General features: G+C 42.7%; 1 protein-coding gene across 4 annotated transcripts in view; it reads right to left on the bottom strand.

The window, feature by feature from the left end:
* The window catches only part of TMEM154 (transmembrane protein 154), a 49,081-nt gene extending 25,410 nt beyond the window's left edge, over positions 1-23,671 (bottom strand). Inside the window, exons 1-4 of one of the 4 annotated variants that reach the window (XM_067736654.1) lie at positions 23,434-23,578; positions 1,041-1,154; positions 349-594; positions 220-258 (exon numbers count right to left, since the gene is read on the bottom strand). In XM_067736654.1, coding sequence (XP_067592755.1) covers positions 220-258; positions 349-592 — 283 coding nt within the window. In that variant the 5' untranslated portion in view covers positions 593-594; positions 1,041-1,154; positions 23,434-23,578. Of the gene's footprint in view, positions 1-219; positions 259-348; positions 595-1,040; positions 1,155-23,433 lie in introns of all 4 variants that reach the window. The other 3 variants (XM_067736653.1, XM_067736656.1, XM_067736655.1) reach the window with 3 other exon arrangements.
* Between the last annotated feature and the right edge of the window lie 236 nt (positions 23,672-23,907).

Here is a 23,907-nt window from a genome sequence, read left to right as displayed (position 1 = left end):
TGGCAGCTGTGTATTTTAATTTTCAATTTAGGCTGAAAGCATTTTCTCTCTCTCTTTTTTTTTAAATAGGAAGGAATATGACATTTATAAACTCTGGAAAACTTCATTGAAACAAGTCATTCATCACGTATTATTTTACGTAGTTGCTTCACTTAAAAACCTCTCGGTTTCTTTTCCCACACCATCCCAACTCCAGGCAGGTGTTAGGATAATACTTACTTGTCTGTAAAGCACTCTGAGATCCTCGGCTAGAAGGCTCTGTGTGGAAGCAAAAAGTATTGTGTTTTATCATTTATTCATTAACATATGAGGCAGTTGTCTGGAAATGGGAACAGGCAAAATATTTACCTTGTTTATTCCTTTTTCTTTTACGGTATATTACAAAGAGTATCACGGGTAAAAGTAGGACGGCCAATAAAATCACTGGGATCAACCCCATTAATATAAACTGTAATTGGCCTGCATCTTCACTAATAAGGGTAGGACTTATACTGACAGTGAATATTTCTGTGGTCACCGCAGCAAATATGCTCGGAACCGTAGCCTCTTCATCACCGCTTCCCAATTCTGTTGACAGTTCTGTTTCTTCCATTTCTGTGGGAACACACACAAAATTGAGATTGTCATGGAGACAAAGTTAATATGGTATGTTTTCAATGATTTGAAATTTATCCTACATGCATCCAGTGATAAACTTGATCCGCTGGCTTTGGTCTTCCAGTTCAGTGTGACACAGAATACTATTGATCGAACATAAATGGAGCTCAACCGGGGAGTATATTGAACGTGGATCAGAGCCCAGAGATAAACCTCCCACAAAGGCTGGCAGTTTAGACGCACTTAAGCCAAGGGCGTTGAGAAGCTCTGTTGTGTCAAGGGCGATATTCCAGGATATCCTATAGGGTATTTTAATAACATTTCTGAATAAATCTAAATTCCCTTTTACTGAGAGTTAAGCACTTGCCACGTAACACTTTTAGGTAAAAGGATTGCACTGTGTCCTAATTTTTTTTTTTTTTTTTTAATAGAAGTTTACCTACCAATGGAAAAGAATTCTTTGAAATCAGGGTGACTGATCAGATGTCAGTGTAGGCCTCAGTTCTGCAGAGAACTAAGTCGTCTCTGAAATGATCCTATAGAAATCCTCTTGGACTCTAAATAAAAATATAATGTGTATCTCATTTGTACAGTGAAATTCTCAAGGGGAAGTTCCCTTAGAAACTAAGGAAACTACACCAGTATTTAAATTTATTGAATAACATGCATCTTTAGAACTTTCCCTATTAATAAGCTATATGCATGTTTATTCTGTTGGGACTTCAGATTGTGTTCGGAAACATCCATGGTTCATCACAGGATAGGAAAAGACTAGTAGCCAGATGATTATTTGAAAAATCTTTCCTCACCCGGCTCTGTAGTGACCATGGTCAGGAGAGCCCAGGTTTTCTTCCCATCGTGGTACAGTGTTGCCTATCATTCAGGTGGGGTCCAATGAGAAAACCAGCATATGAGCTGAGGCTACAGACAACTTATCCAATGGGATAATTTATGTGAAAGTTCTTTCTAAGGTGAAAGTTACTCTGCAAAGGAAGATGTCCACTTCCTGAAGCCATGTTCAGGCACATTAGGCCACCACCCAGAGGCTGACCGACTGGGCATGGCAGGGTCAATTCAGTCCTTAGCTCTCCACATGACTGCATGACAATGACTTATAAAAGTATTCCTTTGATCACAGTCTAACTTTTCAGTTATATAAACACTTCAATTTCTCCGAAGGCCAGGGGATCCACTTGGTAATCATATCTGTCAATGCCACCCCAAACCCTCAGAATCAATTACAAACTGCAGAGTCTAAGTAACTGGTGTTCTTCTCGTGTATTTACTGAAAGCAGGATTAAAAAATATCTACCACTTATTGACCTCTGCCTTCAGGGTTAAGTGACTTTGCCCTATATTTATGTCTTTGAAATAAGGTAAGTCAATAACGTATTCACACATTTTTAAAAGCTTTGATATATCACATATCACTCTGGACCAGGAAAAGATATTTGTCCACCAGGACATCTCCTTCTTAAAATCACCCTGCTTGCAGAACTACTGGGACCAAACAGCATTCTTCACTGGTAACCCAGGCCAGCAAAGACTGGATACATTTGGGGGGGACAGGTGGGCAGTGGGAGCAGTGGCACACACACAAATGCAGTTGGTGACAATGGCCCTATTCCTTGAAGTCAGTGCTGATGGACCTTCCTCCAATAACCAGACCTCCTTTTTATTTCTTCTGTTTATTTACTTCTGCTACTGCTATAGCTGCTGCTATGATTTCAAGTTACCTTTTCAGATAACTTACTAAGAGCCAAGCCCTGTGCTCTGCCTTGTACCCAGATTATCTCATTTTGCCCCCACTATTTTTTCAGATAGAAACCGGGCAGGGAGCTTATACAACTAGCACACAACCACAAAGCTATCACAGGGGAGTGAAGATTTAAACTCAGGAGGGATGATTGCAGAACCTGAGCTTGGAACCTCACACAATATTTTCCTTCCCATCAGGCAGGAATGGAATGATTACAAATCATGAAGTGGTAACCAAGAGAGGGAAACTTGTGTTCTTGCCCCTCAGCCTACAGGAAGGTGGATTTCTGGCACAAAGGCAACGAGGGGCTCTCATTGGCCTCTTGCTAAGCTCCTCAGCCCAGGCAGCTGTAAGCAGAGCTGCCCAGAACAACAGGATCTTTCCAGCCTCTCCACGGAAGGCGAACAATTTCCCAGTAGAATACTCAGAGCTCTGAGTCACACTTGACCTGTTGCCCCAGAAGAGGAGAAAATGGGAAAGGAAATAAGCTAGCAAGAATAATGAGGGTGTTTGGACAATCAGGCATGAAAGAGAAATGGAGAGAAGCACACAGATGGTCCCGGGTCGTGCACATTTATTTCTCAGCACAAGGGACAATGCTGGTCACAGGTGGCTCTTAGTGGCATTTTGGAGTGAAAAATATCCAATATTTGGATATTGTGGAAATTTTCTCCACAATATCCCTCTTACACACAGCCTAACATACGTTTTCCATGTTAACCATCATTTACTCTCTCTGATTCTCTAGTGACTATTTAAATAAATGAGAGTCAAGGGTTCTCTCTGTGTGTTTTATTTTTCTTTATTCTGCAAGCCTTCATCTCCAGACGCTCCTGTGCCATCCTTCCTCACATCCCTCCGTTCCCAAACAAGAGCATAATAGCTCCAAATAACAGTCATTTATCAGATGCTGATAGTACATGCTAGGTATTAGGATAAACAGGCACCATCTAACTATCTTCACAACAAGTTCATTGTTCACAGTACAAATAAAGAAACTGAGTCTCAAATGTCTCGCCCTGTGGTACAACCCTGATATTTACACTGTCGGCTCTACTGATACACAGAGTTCTTTTTAAATTTTATTGAAGTACAGTTGATTTGCAATGTTGTTCATTTCTGCTGTACAGCAAAGTGACTCAGATATATATGTATAGATAGATAGATAGATAGATATACACACACACATATAATATATATATATTCTTTTCATATTCTTTTCCATTATGGTTTATCACAGGATATTCAGTATAGTTCCTTGTGCTATACAGTGACCTGGGAAGAACCTCTCTCGCCTCCAACCCTCCCTTTCCTTTTGTTGTTTATCCATCCTATATATAATAGTTTGCATCTGCTAATCCCAAGATCCCAACACTTCCCTCCCCCACTCTCCTCCCCCTTGGCAACCACAAGTCTGTTTTCTATGTCTGTGAGTCTGTTTCTGTTTTGTAGATAAGTCCATCTGTGCCGTATTTTAGATTCCACATACAAGTGATATCATGTGATATTTGTCTTTTTCTGACTTATTTCGCTTAATATGATAATCTCTATGTCCATCTATGTTGCTGCAAATGGTATTTCATTCTTTTTTATGGCTGAGTAGTATTCCATTGTGTATATATGCCGCATCGTCTTTATCTATTCATCTGTTGATGGACGTTGAGGTTGCTTCCATATCTTGGCTATTGTGAATAGTGCTGCTGTGAACATAGGCGTGCATGTGATATGTAGGGTTTTGAAGCTGCGTTCCCTTGAGCGTAGGTGCCAGTGCCAGTGAGGGTTCTAGTCACTTAGTGGTTATGGAAATTTGGGCTCAATGTTCTAATCTGTACAACTAAGGAATGAAACCCAAGATCCCATCTATTTCCACATCTCTATGTTGATTCTAAAGCATTTATCTTGCTTTTAATTAGACTTTTTGAACAGGCACTACACACATGGCACTAAGCTCAGAGAGGACATTTCACTACACCCTTTCCCCAGCCACTCAGTTTTCCTCCCGAGAGGTAACCACTGTTTCTGCCAGAAAACTCTCTGCATGTACAAGTGTAAGTATCATTTCCTGTTTCCTCTTTTAACACAAATGGTAGCAAAATTTATATACTGTACTGACTCTTGCTTTTTTCACTTAAAATTAGATCTTGAAGATTATTCCTTGTCTGTATACAGAGAGCTGCCTTTTCCTTCCATTATTTGTATATATCACAACCTATTCCTATTGATGGGGACTTAGGTTATTTCTTTTGTATTTGTAGGTTATTTCTTTTGTGTTTCCCATGATGCTGCCACAGTCGCCCCTGCACACCTGTCAGCTTGCACATCTGCAGTGTATCTCCAGACTAGGGAGAGGAGGTTGGGTGCAGCACCAAACTGCTCTTGGGGGTTCTGCCCTCACAACTTCTCCAAGACAACTCCAGCCAGTCCCAGTGCAATGAGAATCGGCAGAAACTGAGTTGGAGAAGGGCTGGGTACGCAGAGGGTCTGTGATGGAAAAGTTGAAAATGTTGGGGGTCAGCCCAAGAGTCTGTGCCAAGAGCATCAAATGTCATCAAAGGGTGAGCCGGAAAACCAGGGCGGGCCAGGCATCTCTAACCAGGAGTGAGTCGCCAGGGGGACAGGAATCCCAGCTGTGAAAATGCTGTGTGTTCCACAAAGGCCCACGCTCATGCCTGGCGTTGGTAGTTTGCTATTTCCTCCGTCCTCTGCCCACTCTGTTTCCCCATCTCTAGACTGATCTATTCTCTGTTGCCCAGGAGACTAATCTTTCCGGTATAACTTCTTCATTTTGTCTTCTTATCTAAATGTGGACATATTTCATGGAAAAAGGGGTGCAGCCAGGGGTTGGGGGGTGTTATAACTGAAGAAGCTGCAGAAATAGAAAGAGGACCAAGCGTGAGAGTGGAGAGATGGGCGGCAGCCAGCGAAGTGCACAAGAGAAGAAGCAGAAGAAAGAAGGAGGACCATTGTCGAAAGCAGAAGGGCTGTGTGAAGGGCAGCGGGCGTGGCTTTGAACCCCACCTGCACTTGTGTAGGGACTTGAGGGCGGGTCTGCCGGGACCCCTCTTCCCTCCAGGGGCCTTAGTCACGCTCTCTCCAGTGACCCCAGTGCAAACCTCCCGGGATTCTCCCTTTCACTCTCTCCCTCTCTGCTCAGATAATGGAGCATTAATAGCAGATAATGGGAGTGGTCATGTGAGCGATGAAATTAAGCTGCAATACTTCCCTTTACTTTTTTCTTATTTTATTTTTTTTGCGGTACGTGGGCCTCTCACTGTTGTGGCCTCTCCCGTTGTGGAGCACAGGCTCCGGACGCGCAGGCTCAGCGGCCATGGCTCACGGGCCTAGCTGCTCCGCGGCATATGGGATCTTCCTGGACCGGGGCACAAACCCGTGTCCCCTGCGTCGGCAGGCGGACTCTCAACCACTGCGCCACCAGGGAAGCCCTTCCCTTTACTTTTAATCCTAAAATCCTAAAATGGCCAGATAATTAACTGCACAGTGTAGAGAGTCACTTAGAAACGACTATTGACAATATCCATGCAAACACAGCTGGGATGTGTATTTCACACATCTGGTGGGGACCCTGGGAGGGATCCTCATAAGTGGGAAAAGAGGGAAAATGCTTGAGGTGAGCCTGGCAGCCCAGCAACTGGGTGGGCACCTCGCCCCTTTGTCACCACTCCGAGCATCATCCCCCAGTGGAAGTGACTCTGTTTCTCGGTGAAGCAAACTAGCTGACTTCTCCTTTTGAAAATGGAACAAATGTGTGACCAAGCTCTAGTTCTTGAAGTTAAAATAAAAGTCTTATATAGCAACAGCAAGGTTGCCACACTGATATTACAATGTAAAATAAAACAATGAGGAGAGAATGTTTTTAAACTCAGAATATCAGGAAGCATGTTGGACCTCAATCAGACGCTCCATTCTTTCACTTGTTATGTCGACTCCATACACAGACTGTTGAAACTATCTTATAATTCAGGCAGTGAAACGAAGAAAACACGGCAGGCGTCAGGTATTCAAATGCTGTCCTGCTCGGTGGAGAAACTGGATTTAATATGGATTTCAAGATGCTCAAGAAACGAAACCCAAGAAGCCTGCCCACTTTCCATTCCCCCGTACCTCTGTCTACAGCAAAGAGATTCACGTTAGAAGGAAGAGATCAAACCAAACCAAGAAGTCCTCCAGTGCTTTTCAGCCTTGGCCGTACATTAGGGTCACCTGGGGCCCTTTCCAGCCTCCCAATGCCCAGGGCACACACCCAAACCATTACATCCAAATACCTGGGGTGAACCCAGGCCTCAGTATCTTTTACAGAGTCCAGTGTGCAGCCAAGGCTGAGAACCAGGGCTCCAGACCCTGCCCGCTCCTGGCCCTCCCCTGTCTACCCCTCTTTCTCTCTGTTCCTTCTTGGTGAACTGGAGGAGAATCAGGCCAGGGATTTGGATCCCAGCTCCCAGCAGCTGCCCACTCTATCACAAGAACACAATCGTTTAAAAATCATCACTGAAGGGGCTTCCCTGGTGGCGCAGTGGTTGAGAGTCTGCCTGTCGATGCAGGGGACACAGGTTCGTGCCCTGGTCCAGGAAGATCCCACATGCCGCGGAGCGGCTGGGCCCGTGAGCCATGGCCGCTGAGCCTGCGCGTCCGGAGCCTGTGCTCCACAACAGGAGAGGCCGCAACAGTGAGAGGCCCACGTACCGCAAAAAAAAAAAAATCATCACTGAAGTCTTGAACCCCTGAGAGCCTCTGGCCAGGATATATTGAGAGAGAGCTGTGACAATCGTGCCTTATTATTCGAATAAGTTTGAATAAGGGACTTATTAATAACAGAGATTGTGCTGGATCTTAAAAACCACGTCTCCAGCAAAGGTCACTGCTGGCAGAGAGGCTTGGAGGTCTGAACCAGCAGTCCACCCACATTGGTGTGTTCCAGAATCATCGGGAGGGCTCATCCCACACACATGGCTGGGCGCCACCCCCAGAGCTTCTGATTTAGCAGGTCTGGGATGAGGCCAAGAACTTTCACTTCTAACAAAATGCTGATGCTGCTGGTCTGGGGGCCATACCTGGAGAACCATGGGTTTGAGTGGCCCAAACAATCTCATGGAGTTGTGTTTAATTATCAGTCATACCTATTGCTGTTTACAGCACTTACTGTGCACCAGCATTATCTGGTATTTTAAGTTCCACCCAGATCAGTTACTTGAGGACATCCGAGGTTGTGGCCCTGAGCAATGGAATGTTTTTAAAGCTCCCTAGATGAGTCCATTAAGTATTTATGCTGGGTTGAAAATTACTGAGTTAAATCATAATTCAATTGACTTTAATTTGCTGTTATTCATGAAGATAGTCCTATTAGCTTTAAAGATGACTGGGGAATCCTACACAGAAAGAAGCCTTTGGGAGCAAAATTAATAAGGTGTATTTTGGCATTGAAATTGGAAGGAAAGAGTAAAACTCTCACTATTTGCAGATCACATGACACTTTATATAGAAAACCCTAAAGTCTCCACCCCCAGACTATTAGAACTAATAAATGAATTCAGCAAAGTTGCAGGATACAAGATTAATATACAGAAATCTGTTACATTTCTATACATTAATAATGAACTATCAGAAAGAGAAAGTTTTTAAAAATGCTGTTTAAAATTGCATCAGAAAGAAGAAAATACCTCAGAATAAACTTAACCAAGGAGGTGAAAGACCTATACTCTGAAAACTATAACACATTGATGAGGGAAATTGAAGATGATACAAAGAAATGGAAAGATATCCCATGCTCTTGGATTGGAAGAATCAATACTGCCTAAAGCAATCTACAGGTTTAATGCAATCCCTCTCAAAATACCCATGACATTTTTCACAGAACTAGAACAACTAATCCTACAATTCATACGGAACCATAAAAGACCCAGAATTGCCAAAGCAATCCTGAAGAGAAAGAACAAAGCTGGAAGCATAACCCTCCCAGACTTCAGACTATACTACAAAGCCAGAATAATAGAAACATGGTATTGGAACAAAAACAGACACGTAGATCCATGGAAGAGAATAGAGAGCCTAGAAATAAACCCAAGCACCTACGGTCAATTAATCTAAGAGGAGACAGGAATATACAATGGAGAAAAGACAGTCTCTTCAATAAATGGTGCTGGGAAAACTGGACAGCTACATGTAAAAGAATAAAATTAAAACATCCCCTCACATCATATACAAAAGTAAAGTCAAAATGGTTTAAAGACCTAAATGTAAGACCTGAAACCATAAAAGTCCTAGGAGAGAACACAGGCAGAATACTGTTTGACATAAATTGTAGCAATATATTTTTAGATCTGTCTCCTAATACAAAAGAAATAAAAGCAAAAATAAACAAATGGGACCTAATTACAAAAAGCTTTTGCACAGCAAAGGAAACCATCTACAAAACGAAAACACAACCTACGGAATGGGAGAAAATATTTGAAAATGATATGGATGACAAGTGGTTAATATCCAAAATACATAAACAGCTCATACAACTCAATATCAAAAAACAAATAACCCAGTCCAAAAATGGGCAGAGGACCTGAACAGACATTTTTCCAAAGGAGACATAGACATGGCCAACAGGCACATGAAAAGATGCTCAGTATCACTATTAGAGAAATGCAAATCAAAATCACAATGAGATATCACCTCACACCTGTCAGATGGCCATCATCAAAAAGTCTACAAATAACAAATGTTGAAGAGGGTGTAGAGAAAAGGGAACCCTCCTACACTATTGGTGAGAATGTAAATTGGTACAGTCACTGTGTAAAACAGTCTGGAGGTTCCTCAAAAAACTAAAAATAGGGCTTCCCTGGTGGCGCAGTGGTTGAGAGTCCGCCTGCCGATGCAGGGGACACGGGTTCGTGCCCCGGTCCGGGAGGATCCCACATGCCGCAGAGTGGCTAGGCCCATGAGCCATGGCCGCTGAGCCTGCGCGTCCGGAGCCTGTGCTCCGCAATGGGAGAGGCCGCAACAGTGAGAGGTCCGCGTACAGCAAAAAAAAAAAATCTAAAAATAGAACTACCACATGATCCAGCAAGTCCACTCCTGGGTATGTATCCAGAAAAAATGAAAATCCTAATTCAAAAAGATACATGTACCCCAATCTTCACAGCAGCACTATTTACAATAGCCAAGATAGGGAAGCAACCCAAGTGTCCATCAACAGATAAATGGATGAAGAAGATGTGGTAAATATTGGGGGGGCCAAAAGGTTCATTCAGTTTTTTCCTCAAGATGGCTCCAGCAGCACTTGGTCGTCTTTAACTTCATTCAAAACAGTTTTGTTAGATTGTATAGTGACAGCTGTCCTATCAGCATGCATTTTAAAAAAGACTTACCAAAATTGGTGAATTTTTGTGTAGTCATTTTAATATTGAAGATGGAAGAAAAAAAGCAACATTTTCAGCATATTATGCTTTATTATTTCAAGAAAGGGAAAAACGCAACTGAAACGCACAAAAAGATTTGTGCGGTGTATGCAGAAAGTGCTATGACTGATCAAACGTGTCAAAAGTGGTTTGCAAAGTTTCATGCCAGAGATTTGTTGCTGGACGATGCTCCACAGTTGGGTAGACCAGCTGAAGTTGATAGTGATCAAATCAAAACAATGATTAACAACAATCAACGTTATACCAGGCAGGAGATAGCTGATATACTCAAAATATCCAAATCAAGCATTGAAAATCATTTGCACCAGCTTGGTTATGTGAATTCCTTTGATTTTTGGGTTCCACATAAGTTAAGCGAAGAAAACCTTCTTGACCATATTTCCGCATGCGATTCTCTACTGAAAAGTAATGAAAACGTTCTGTTTTTAAAACAAATTGTGATGGGCAATGAAAAGTGGATACTGAACAATAACGTGGAACGGAAGAGATCGTGGGGCAAGCGAAATGAACCACCACGAACCACACCAAAGGCCATCTTCATCCAAAGAAGGTGATGTTGTGTGTATAGAGGGACTGGAAGGGAGTCCTCTATTATGAACTCCTTCTGGAGAACCAAATGATTAATTCCAGTAAGTGCTACTCCCAATTAGACCAACTGAAAGCAGCACTCGATGAAAAGCGTCCAGAATTAGTCAACAGAAAAGGCAAAATCTTCCATCAGGATAATGCAAGACCACATGTTTGTTTGATGACCAGGTGAAAACTGTTACAGCTTGGCTGGGAAGTTCTGATTCATCCACCTATTCATCAGACATTGCACCTTCGAATTTCCATTTATTTCAGTCTTTACAAAATTCTTTGAATGGAAAAAATTTCAATTCCTGAAAGACTGTGAAAGGCACCAGGAACAGTTCTTTGCTCAAAAAGATAAAAAGTTTTGGGAAGATGGAATTATGAAGTTGCCTGAAAAATGGCAGAAAGTAGTGGAACAAAAGGGTGAATACATTGTTTAATAAAGTTCTTGGTGAAAATGAAAAATGTGTCTTTTATTTTTACTTAAAAAACTGAAGGCAGTTTTTGGCCCACCCAGTATATACAATGGAATACTACTCAGCCATAAAAAAGAATGAAATTCTGCCATTTGCAGCAACATGGAATCACCTAGGCAATATTATGCTTAGTGAATATAAGTCAGACAAAGACAAATACTGTATGAGATCACTTATATGTGGAATCTAAAAAATAATACAAATGAATCTATATGAAAAACAGAAACAGACTCACAGATACAGAAAACAAACTAGTGGTTACCAGTGAGGAGAAGGAAGGGGGGAGGGGCAAATTAGGGATATGGGACTAAGAGATGAAAACCACTATGTATAAAACAGATAAGCAGCAAAGATATATTGTACAACATGGGGAATTATAGCCATTATCTTGTAATAACTTGTAATGGAGAATAATTATAAAAATACTGAATCATTATGCTGTACACCTGAAACTAATATAATAATGTAAATCAACTATACTTTAACAACAACAACAACAAAAATAGGTGCATGTACCTGTCAAGCAGTCTATCTCTTCAACTCTGACATTTTTTTTTTGCGGTATGTGGGCCTCTCACTGTTGTGGCCCCTCCCGTTGCGGAGCACAGGCTCCGGACGCACAGGCTCAGCGGCCATGGCTCACAGGTCCAGCCGCTCCGCGGCATGTGGGATCTTCCCGGACCGGGGCACGAACCCGTGTCCCCTGCATCGGCAGGTGGACTCTCAACCACTGCGCCACCAGGGAAGCCCTGACATCTTTTTACAAAAATCAGTTGTTCAGTATCTGTGACATCTGACTGTGATGCGGCCAGGGGTAAAACGGGAATACAACAGGAACAAACAAACCAGACTCCCCAGGCCCAAGCTGGGCTGCAGGAGGATGACTGTGCTGATGCAGGGGGTACTAACGCCGCGTGGATGGACCACCTCCTCGGTGCTGGGGTGCTGGCGTGGACCAGACGGTGCCACTGGGACACCATCCTGCATAAGGCACAGGGGGAGCTCTGAAGGGTTCTGCCCTTTCTCTAGTTTACTTGGTTTTGAAACAGTACTATGAGCTGTTAATTACCTGAAATGATTTCCTCCTTGTACTATTTGCTTATTGTCTGTGTCCTCCTTTGTTCTGCTCTGTATCTATCTCCAGCCCCGGGAACCGTGTCTGCTGTATGGTTGCTGTTCACTGAACAGCTATTTAGGAAAAAGGCCAGATGAGCCGGAGGTAAAGTGCTAGACAGGCCTGTCGCCTTTTTATCAAGAGACTGATATCTTCCTCCCTCAATCAACCTAACCCCCTTCCAGGAACACACACAGTGTGTTCTTGGTCACAGAGAGAAAAGGGATCTACGGTGGTTGTCTCAAAAACTTATCTGAATTTTAAAGAAAACACTGGGAAATGAGAGGAATTGTTTAGAGAAAAGATAAGAATCTCTAATGATGAAATTTCACGTTTCTAGCTTTTTGGGTTTTCTTTTTGTTTGCTGGTTTTGGTTTTGGTTTTGGAATCAGGTGTGTCACAGGGTTCCTCACGTGTATAGTCCAGGCACATGAACTCTCTCTGGGGTGCAGGACTAGTGGGGGTGGACTGTTATTTCCTCTGTAAGCTCTGTTGTACTAGGCATCTGACCATCTTTATTAAGTGAATATGTTCACTTAGTATGTTTTTTCTGACATTATAAATTAGTTGGGTGAACAGGCTCAGTGCAAAATCAGCGAAGGTTAGTGGCAGATTGTAAGCACCGAAGGGCAGTCTAGGTAAAGTAGTGCCTGTGTTTCGTACACCCTTTCCCTTCAGCCATCAGACGACGAAAGGTGGCAATGCCTTATGTAGAAAGATCATTAAGAAATGCCTCTTTTGCTTATTTTGAGCAGGGTCATCTGATAAAAGGCTTTCATACAATAGTCTGCTCTGGAAAGCACCTGTGAAGCACCATTGTGTTTTACCCCATTGCCTTGAGAAGCACCCTGCAATTGCAATTTACTATCAGATTACAACATGCCTATCATATGATATCACTCATATGTGGAATCTAATTTTTAAAAATGATACAAATGAACTTATTTACAAAACAGAAACAGACGTACAGATATTGAAAACAAACTTATGGTTACCAAAGGGGAAACGTGGTGGGGAGGGAGAAATCAGGAGATTGGGATTAACATACACACACTACTATATATGAAGTAGATAACCAACAAGGACCTACTGTATAGCACAGGGAACTCTACTCAATACTCTGTAATAACATATATGGGAAAAGAATCTTAAAAAGACTGGATATATGTTTATGTATAACTGAATCACTTTGCTGTACACCTGAAATTGACACAACATTTTAAATCAACTATACTCCAATAACATTAAAAAGAAAGAAAAGAAAGGAAAACATGTCCCACCATGGAGGCCCACATGCTCAGATGCATTTTTCATTTTATACTTTTCATTTGGTGTCTTTTTCAGAGAAAGCTTGCTTGTTTCGAAGCAGACTTGCCCAGACCCTAAGGCTGTCTCTGGTTTGAAGTTACTCACCTGGAGAAACTGCATTTTTGACCATCTGAGTACCTTTTCAAACACTGGAATCCTATCCTGGCCTGTCAGTACCTGGCAGTTTTAAGAAATGTATATATTTTTATGACACAGAATACACTTTTAACATTTAAAATTTCTTCCTACCATCAGTGGGATGATAGATACAAAAGTACTTTATTTTTTTTAATTTTTATTTTATATTGGAGTATAGTTGATTTACAGTGTTGTGTTAGTTTCAGGTGTAGAGCAAAGTGGTTCAGTTATACGTACATATACATCCATTCTTTTTCAGATTCTTTCTCATATAGGTTATTACAGAGTATTGAGTACAGTTCCCTGTGCTATACAGTAGGTCCTTGTTGATTATTTTATACATAGGAGTGTGAAAAATACTTTAAAATGAAAAAAGAAAGATTATTAAGTGATAGAAAAGTATTCAGGTTAGTAATGATAATTACTACTTTTATTATATTTCTACCTCTCTTTTGAAGCCAATTTCAAAATTACAATGTAAAAGAGTAACGTGAAAACAAATGTTCCTCGACCTGCCCTGCCCTCCCTGGCTGCTGTGTCAGCCTCCCTCTGGGTGGATAAATGAGGGGAACTCTGGTGCAGGTCACACAGGTCTCTGTGCTGGCCTGGCCTCCTTGCTCAGGTCAGCACAAGCTCAGTGTTACCAGAAGCCACTGCAGGAGAGACAAACCAAAACCTAAATGGTAGATGCATGCTTGTGATCATCAGAGAAGAGGAAGGCAGGGGAAGGAGATGTGGGGGCCCAGGAGCTGCAGGAGGGAAGGGGGGAGGGTATAACCAAAAGTTCTCCGTGCCAGCCTTTGGGGCAGCAGAGGGCCAGAGTGTGTTTGCTGTTGGAAGTTGTCTTACAGGAGGCTCAAGAAGGAAGCAAGTTCGTGAGGTCTTCCAAGTGGCATCTGAGTGGAGAAAACGGTGGATGGGATTTTCTAGGGTCAGCAAAGCCACTTCGCAGGTCTCTAAAGCTGGCCTGGCTTGTGACCCTATTCTACCTCCAAAGAGAATCAATCCTGCCCTTGCATCCAAGATCCTTGCCCATCCATCTAAGTCCTCAGAATTTCAGTATCGCAGCTTGAGCTTCTGGGCTATTCTCACTCTCTTTTGTCAACCTCTTTTCTGCATTTATTAATACAATCCCATGACTTTTTTCCCATTTAGTTTTTTAAAAATTTATTTATTTATTTATCTATTTTATTTTTGTCTGTGTTGGGTCTTGGTTGCTGCGCATGGGCTTTCTCTAGTTGCGGTGAGCTGAGCGGGGGCTACTCTTGGTTGCAGTGTGCGGGCTTCTCATTGCAGTGGCTTTCCTTGTTGCGGAGCACGGGCTGTAGGCGCATGGACTTCAGTAGTTGTGGTGCACAGGCTCAGCTGCTCTGTGGCACATGGGATCTTCCCGGACCAGGGATCGAACCCGTGTCCCCTGCATTGGCAGGCGGATTCTTAACCACTGCGCCACCATGGAAGTCCCTCTCATTGAGTTTTTGATGTGACAAATTACATGAATAGATTCTCTAAAGTTGATCCACTCTTGGATTCCTTGTTTTAGTCTACTTAATCACCAGGGGTTTGTTTGTTTGTTTGTTTATTTTTTAGTGATAATTCCTTGTTATTTGAATGACTGATCTAGGACTCAACTTAGATATTCTAATATTTGTTAACTGGCTACATAGTCAAAATGTCTCTGGTCTTAGTGATATACCAACACAGCAATGGTCTTTGCCTGCCAAAAGATCACCATAATCATAAATAGAGTTACTAGATAAAATACAGGACACCTGTTAAATTTGAATATCAGGTAAACAACAAATAATGTTTTAGTATAAATGTGTCCCATGCAATATTTTATGTATACTTACATTAAATTGCATGGGATGTACAATAGTTATACTAAAAAATTTTTGTTTATTGGAAATTTACATTTATCTGAGTGTTTTATATTATTTGCTAAATCTGGCCATCTGAATCATAGACAAATAAATAAGCATAATTTTTAGAAAAGAATAAATAGATGTTAAAATTAATAAACAGTGTTGTCAGGGGAAAAAAATGTCAACAAACCCTCCTAACAAGTAGACTCCTGTTTCTGAATGCCACAGTGGGGTGGGGAAATAAGAAATAATAAAGATTGTTTTAATTCATATAAAATAAAGAAACATAGAAAAAAATTCAGATTGCACCAAAAAAACTAGATTCGCTGGTTTTGTTTTAAGGAAGCAAACGCAAAACACCACAACCCATGAGATCCTGCTGGGGTGGATAGCTCTCCTTTCCAACCACCTCCTCTAATTTCTCAGGAAATGCTTCTATGCTGTCTTAGGCACCAGAGGCAGACTTTTCTATTCTTTTTATGTTACATAACTTTTTTTTTTCAAGTTTTCAAATCAGCTCTTACTGGCTTGAAATTTCATGTCTATGAAACTAATATTCCCCTTTTTTTTTTTCAAAAATACTTCCCCAGGGACTTCCCTGGTGGTTCAGTGGTAAGGACTCTGTGCTTCCATCGCAGGGGGCACATGTTTGATCCCTGGTCGGGGAACTAAGATCCAGCATGCCGCGGGGCACGGCCAAATACAAAAATAAATATGTAAAAAAAAAAAACAAGTACTTCCCCAAAATGTCTGTAACTACCTGGCTTTTCTGCGAATTGTCATGCTGCTCATTGCCTATCTACTGGGTCTGAACTTCCTCTATATTCTGAGAGGGAGAAGGACAGAAGGCTCTCTCGGAACTACTCATAGGTACAGCCACGTAGCTTTCTCTACAGGAGAGGGAGCTATAGCTGTTCCCTGTTTGGTTTGAGGAGCCAGAACTGAACTATTCACACACAAAATGATTTGGGAGACTTTTAACATTTCAGAACAAAATAAAACTGGATTAATGAAAAGTCATATTTATCCAGGTATCACCACAGTTTCATTGCATTATTGAAATGATTATAATTTTGTCACAAACACAAGTAAGTCTTGGGCTATAGAATAAATTTCATGTCATTCATTTCTTTAGTCAGTGAGTTGTGTGCCTGTCATGTACCAGGAACTATTCTAGAGACGTAAGGGTGAATGAGACCAGGCCCCAACCTCCCTGGGAAGTGACTGGTAAGTAGGGATAATGGCATACAAATCAATAATTACATTACAGTTTCATAAAAGCCATAATATGTTTGGGCACAGAGCATCATGAGGATATGGGAGGGGAAGGCATTCATTGCATCCGGGGTGGAGGATTCAGGAGAACTTCCCAGAGGAGGTGACCACTGAGTTGAATCTCAGGAGTTCGTCAAGCAACGATGGCAAGGAAGGCACTGCAGCTGAAGCACAGCTATAGAAAGCTCCGTGGCCCGACAGAGGTTGGCACATTCAAGTACTTATATCATAGGATGCATGGTGGGAAGTGTCTAGTAGGAAAGGAACACAGCACAAGCTTACAAGGGGCCTCGTAATGAGGCTGAGGGGGCTGGAATCTATCCGAAGGAAATGAAAAACCACTGAAGGGGTGAAAACAAGAGAAAAATAATCACAGTTTTGTTAGAGAACCATCACTCTGGAGGTTATGTGAAATTGGGTTGGAGAAGAGACTAAAGGCAAAGAGACTAGTTAAGAAGTTAATGAAGTAACCTAGGTGAGAGCTAAGAAGGGCCTAAACCAGTAGGGAGCAGAGAAAGAGTTCCGTTTTGGCCAAGCTGAGCCCAGGACTCCTGGGACGTCTCCAAGGAAGACCGATGATGAATATGTAGGGCTGCAGCTGAACAGACATCCCTGATTGGAGTGATTTGGGGAACCATCAGCCTAGGAGGGAGATAAAAACGATGAAAGTGTGTCACGACCCTGAGATGATGTAAGGAGTGAGAAAAGAAAAGATAAATACAAAGGGAACAGGTGGAAGAGAAAGATTCATAACTCCAAACGGGAAAGGAACAATCAGAGTCCTAGGAGACCAAGAGGAAAATGGCCTCATAAGACCCAAGGAAGAGGAGGGTTTCAATAATTGATTATGTTAAGTGCTACAGAGAAAAACAGAAGATAAAGATGGAAATGGGTCCTTTGGGTTCGGCTATTAGAAGGCACTGGTGACCCAGACAGAGCAATTTGAGTGCGGTGCTTGACATGGCAACCAGATCGCAGGGGGTTGAGAAGTGAACGGAGACTGAAAATGAAGATGTGTTGGCTGTCTTTCAAAGAGACTGGGAGTTATAGAAAAGAAAGAGGGAGGAGAGCTCGCGGGGACTCAGGAGAGCTGGAGAAGAGCTCACAGGCTCTCTCACTTTTCATTATGAATGTATACCTACCAAAGGGAATAGAGACGAATGTAACAAATAACAGGGGACCCACCCTAATTATCTTCTATTTCCCCATAATGACTAGAGCAGAGGTTGGCAAACATTTTCGTAACAGGCCAGAGAGTAACTCTTTTAGAGCTTGTGGGCCAAGAGGCAAAATACAGGCTATTATCTGTTTTTATATAACCATTAAAAATATAAAAACCATTCTTAGCTCAAGCGTTGGAAAAAAGCAGGAAGCTGGCTGAGTTTGGCCCATGATTCTTGGTTTGCTGACCCTGGACCACCATGTATTTTTCTGAAAGAAACATAACATTGTAAACACAGCTGAAGCCCTCCTTCCCCCAATCTCTTCCAAGTTACCCGCTCTCCTCAATTAACACGGATCAGTCCCACACTTTCCAAATACACCCGTGTCCCTAAGCAATAGAAGCAGAATTTGGAGTGTTTTAAAAACTTTAAATAAATGTAATTATTCTGTAATTATTAACCTTCCACTGGTTTTTTGGTCAACATTACATTTGAGACTGATTTATCTTAATACATTTGGCTGTAGTTCATTAAGTGTACCTGCTCTATGATATCTCATTCTGTGACTATACCAAGATTCATGTATTTTTCTTTTGTTAATAGATATTTAGATTGTTTCTATTTTTACAAACAATGCTACAGTCCACATCCTTGGCCATGACTCTTTGCGGTCGTACATTTGTGAGTGATCTGACAGTGAACTGTTGTAGTTGTAGGGTATGAACATCTCCAGTTGACTAAATATTTCCAGATTGTTCTCCAGAATGGTTGTATCAAAAAAAATTCCTTTTCCAATAACCTCATATAGTTAGTAACCTGAAAAATTCGCCCAGTATGCAGCACCTAGAAATACTGGATGAAATAGAAGAAACAACTTCTTAAATGTATAAAGAAATAACAAAAAAGCAAGGAAATCCCAAGGGCCCAGAAAATATGGAGAAAGAAAAAAAAAACTTGTAGAGGAAATTTAAATTCAGAGCCATACCTACCCACCTATGGGGACTTGCCCGAATCCCACAGGATATGAGAAGCTATACAGTACTCTCAGGCATTCCTGTCCACCTACTGGGTCAAAAGTGAAAGCTAAAACACCAGTTCATGGCTTTAAAAAAGAAAGAAAGAAAAAAGAAAAGCAGCTTCAATGATTCTGGCAAAGTTCAAAGTCAGCTGCACTTCCCCCAGGCTGACCTCACCATCATCCTGACACTGTGGACCCCTGACCCACGGCCTGGTTTTGAATTGGGTTTTGTCTACTTCGTTCTCCTTGGCAGTCACTTTGGTCTCTTGGGTCACCTGTTTCTGGTTACCGGCTTGCCTCTGCTGGCCTGCACCTCTAATGAGCTTTTGGTACCTCACACAGCTCTTGGAGGCTGGTCCCTGAGGTCTCCCTCTCCCCAACCCGAGGCTGGGGTTTAAGCCTGAGGTCCAAGCACCCGCTCTCCTCAAGCCCAGAGCACACCCCTATCTGAGTTTCTTCCAAACCCTATTTTGTGGTGACAGGACTGAGGCTGCCCTGGGAAAGTATTTACAGTAGCTTGGTGACAGGATCAGAAAATCTGGGGTTCTGTTAAATAGGGTGGGCCAAGCTCTGTGTGCTGGGTTTTGCCCTAATTCCCCCAAGATTTTCATCATGATGGTAGGTGACAGATACAAGAAGCAACAAGATTCGATCTACATAAACTTCAGATAAAAATGATCAAATAGTGAATAGTATGTTTAAAGACATAAAAGAAGGAATAAATAAGGAAAAATAAAACCAAGACTCTCTCTCTATATTGTACAATATTCTAGGATTTTCTAGAAATGAAAAATATGGTAACTTAAATTCAAAGCCCAATGCATGGGTTCAGCAGCAGGAGACACTAGAGGACTGCACGGATCTGCCCTCCCATGGGCGGCGCCTGGTTCCTGTTTCTCCACATCTTTGCCAACAGTTGAGAGTGGTGCAAACTATATACACAGGTAGGCAAATTGCAGGTTGCACTGTTTCTTTACAGAACTGAGCCTATCCCAGCCAAAGTCCTGCCCTCTCCTGGTTTCCTGGGTCAGCCTTTCAGACACAGAAGGACTTTAAGCCTTAATAAAACCCTCTCTGCTTGTTTGTTTGTTTTTTTTCTTTTCTTTTTGGCCCTGAGGGCTGTTTGGTCCTTGGGGTCAGTTCTTAGCTGGGCTCTCCCACGGCAGTGACTCTGCCTGACAGAAGGCTGGGCTTTCTCTCCCTGGTTCCCACACCCCAAAGCCTCTTATCCAGTGACTTCAACATTCTGTTTTTCCTGCTTCTGGTCTTCACTATGCTAATCCCCAGATTCTCTGTTGCTCACTCTGTACCTTTCAGCCTCTCCCTTCCCCTCCACAGGCCAAAGTTTAACCCAACTCCACTATCCCTTTTCCTGTCAGCCAGTCTCTGACCCAATCAAACAAATACAGCTCCTTTATGAACATGTGATAAACTTACAGCCCAGCCAAGAGTTTGTGTGATACACCTACACAGTCAGGAAGGCACCAGAGACATACTTTTCCAAACCTAAAACTAGACACAGAACCTGAAAACCCAGAGGTAATACAGTGTATTGTTAGAGCGTGGACTCCTGAGGCTGAATCTTACTTAGATCCACTACTTAGCTGTGTGACCTTGGGCAAGTCAGTTAACCCCTCTGTGCCTGTTTTCTCATCTGTAAAATAGGAATAATAGTAGCCACTGTATAAGATTTGTTATGAGAATTAAATGAGTTGGTCCTGTGTTCAGAACAGGCATATACTGAGCAGTATCTATGTTGGCCATCATCATTTTTACTACTTGAAATTGGGACTGTCCCAGGAAATAGCAGGTGGCAGTCACATTCACTGAAATAAGAACAGTATCAGAAAGTGCAGTTTCATCTTTGCAACCCGTATTTTCTTCTCTTCTTTCTCTTCTTCTGAAGGTTCGTCCAATAATTATATGATCCTTACTGTTCTGAAACAGCCCAGAAAAATCTCCTAGTCCCCTCTGTCAAATTCCACGTTTAGCTCTGGTCACCAAAACAGTTACAGAGGCCTTATTTCTGCCTTGTGACTTTTTGCTCTTTTTTCTACAGACCGTTCTGCTTTTAGCAGCTAATAAATCCCGTGCTTTTGGTATCTGGAAGTTGCTTTTAGCTTTCTGATAGTGTTAAGCTGACACTGAGAGGGCACAGGGTAAGGAATGAGGTGGCCCTTCATTCCACGGGCAGAATGTTGCCTTGAGTCTGAACTTTCTTAGCATCCTACACTGGCCAAGATACCTAGGCCCAGAGCTTTTCTTTAATTATTCTCATCTGTTTTGTCAAAATCCCAGAAAAGCTATTTTCTCATTTCTCTCACTTCCAAGTGGATTATTTCACTTGTGATAGTAATCAGTTCTGCACCAGACTCTCTATCTACATAAAGCAAAAAAGATGCTGACTCAACCATAATGATGCTGGTCTCAGGTAACTGCAGTTATTAAATAATGTTGCCTATTTGTGGTTAATAAAGGCTTGACTTGAGATAAACCTGGATTATGCTTGCAAAGGAGAATCAGGCTGTTCAGTAGATCGGATTCTTTTACCAAATATCTCCAAGGTATTTTTTGAAGAATTCAAAGAAATAGATACAACTGTGACACCTTTAAACGAACTCACGTCCTAAAGTCTTAGGCACCATTAGCTCAAAAGGATATACCTTATTTAATTTTACAATATATATTCAGTCCTTAATTTAGAAGAGCCTTTCCCTTGGCTAATCTCAAAATAATAAGCTTTGATTATACAGCTGCTTGCAAGTGGGCAGTTTTGCATTTTCAGGCACTGGGAATGGAGACAGGTGAGTGTGTGGGATGATTCAGATAATCCCTGTGCCCCCCTGAAATGCAGCTTTTCATCTTCCACTTCTCCTGACATCCTAACACTACCTGCTCTCAGGAGCTCATCAGTCTTTAGTGATCAGTCTCATATCCATTCTAGGACGATTTTAGTATTTATCAAGAATAACTGAGTTCCTAATTTATGTTGACCCCTTACAAGATTTGGGGGAATCAAAGGTGAACAAAAGGGGATTTTCTTTTCCCTGGAGGTGCTCACAGCCTGGTGGGAGGCATGGACATAGACACAGTTATGATTCCAGGTGGTTGGCTGGGTTTACAGAAATTTAGGTCTCTGGGGGCATAACAGGCAGCGTGCCAGGGAAGGGGCAGTGAGAGAGACACCAAAGAAGAGGTAACATTCAGTCTGAGCATAGGCATAGGCATAGGCATTCATTCAGTAGGAAAAAAATGGAACTTGTCATCACTTGTGGCCAGAGCCCCAGAGGCCTGGAGCATACACTCTGTACCGTGACTGAGGGGCTGCAGCTGGGGAGCAGAAGGGAGACAGAAGGAGATACCGTGGAAAGGAGGTTGCAGTGAGAGGTTAGGGGCCATCAATGAGGAGCCACCGGAGCTCTTTCAGGGGAAGAGTCACTGATCAGATACGGGTCTCAGAGGGACACCTTTCACTGAGTCCTTTGCATCTCCTGAATTGCAGACACTTTGAGTCAATCATTTTCAGATGCTCAAGAAACTACTCAGGCAGGTTAAATGTCATTCTCAGGAGCGTGTTTGAGGCAAACACGCTGTGGTGGCTGTGAGAGTTAAAAGGGGTGAAGAGGGGTGGCTGGGCCCTGCTCCCGTGGGTGCTGAGGGACGCCCCTCAGGGGAAGGAATATGGTCCAGAGGTCGGGGCAGGGGGCGTGGTCGATCCCCTGCGGGGAGAGGGGAGACCCTGGAGTCTAAATCAGGAGAGCCGACTGTCGGTGGGTCTCACCTTCCTCCACCTCAGTTTCTTCATCTGCACCCCCAGAACAGCTGGACACTCAGTCTAGCTGCACCCCCAGTACAGCTCTACACTAGCAGCAGGCAGTGTTCACTAACAGGAACCACAGGCAACTAGCTTACTTACCCAAGGGCAAATCCACACAACTGTAAGAGGCAATGGAGGGTGATTGGACTTGTTGTCAGGGTAAAAATCAACTGCTGCTCTTAGCTCATAATTATGAGATTTAATATTTTGTCTTTTCTGGTACCTTTGATTCACTACAGTCACATTACTTTTTTTTTTTTTGTCACATTACTTTTTAAAACAAAGCTTCATTTGTCGTAATCAATGCAAAGAAAATCTCTCCCAAAGTAACAGGATCAAAGGAAAACATATGAAAGACTTAATAAGTTACAGTGGATGCCTGGTAATTCCTCAGATAATTTCCTGTTTACTTTTTTTTTAATTTAATTACGGTGTTTCTTTAGTCTACTTTCCAGTAGTAAATGTCCATACCCCAGTTTTCCAGGAATTTTTGGAAGCAGCAGACTTCTCAGCCCACATCATTAAAAGTAAATTCATAATTTCTCTGTTTCAGCTGATTGAAACGTTCTTTTACAGGAACTGCCAAAGAGTTGATCATTTTCTTAATATGCCCATTAAAGCCGGTAAATGACTGGGACCGGTAAATTACATCTTAGAAAACAAAGACTGCGGGAAGGGGGTCAATTCAGTGAGTGAGCTGGAGCTGGATTAGCCGGCTGCAAACGAAGCCAAGTCCCTCCTCCCTCCTTCCCCCCAAAAAAGACAGTTCGACTTTTCTCCACTTTTTTCACAGGAAGGCTTAGATTTTTCTGGGTGTTACCCTCCCCGGCAGAGTTCTGTAGCCTCGGCACGAGACAAGCGTTCATTATCCTCCCCGCCTGGAGTGGAAAGCCTAGGGGTGCTTACCCTGCGCCTGGCGGGTGGAGAGGAACGCGATGACCAGGGCGAAGATGAGGGCGGCGCGGCGAGCCTCGGGATACGCGCGCCCCGGCATCGTGATGCTGCGCGCAGTTTCAGCCCCGCAGAAACGTAAACGTTTCCTGTTTCCTGCTTGTTTGGGTCGGTGCTGACTTGAAGCAGAGGTGTTTGCCTGTTTTTTAGGAAGTGATGTAATTCGGCAGGAGCCTGTCAGACCAGCAAGAATTGCCAAAGAGAAGTTGCTCTTCAAGCACTGATTTAGTTAACACGCCTCTCAAGCCCTTTTCTGTCCCAGCCCCGCATGGGCCTCCGTCTTTTGACATTGTCCCCGTGGAAGCAGTGTCCGTTGCTCAGATGTCATTCAGAATCTGGGACTGGGGGTCGGTTCTCGATTTGTGATTTTATTGATCCTCAGACTCCAGGTCAGCCTCCGGGGCTGCCTGGAGTCTAGAGCAGCGCTCT

Source organism: Pseudorca crassidens, chromosome 4 (assembly GCF_039906515.1).
Source record: "Pseudorca crassidens isolate mPseCra1 chromosome 4, mPseCra1.hap1, whole genome shotgun sequence".
In the NCBI taxonomy this organism is placed as follows: domain Eukaryota; kingdom Metazoa; phylum Chordata; class Mammalia; order Artiodactyla; family Delphinidae; genus Pseudorca; species Pseudorca crassidens.
The sequence above is the reverse complement of the archived record's forward strand: the minus strand, read 5'-3'. Positions and strand labels throughout refer to the sequence as shown.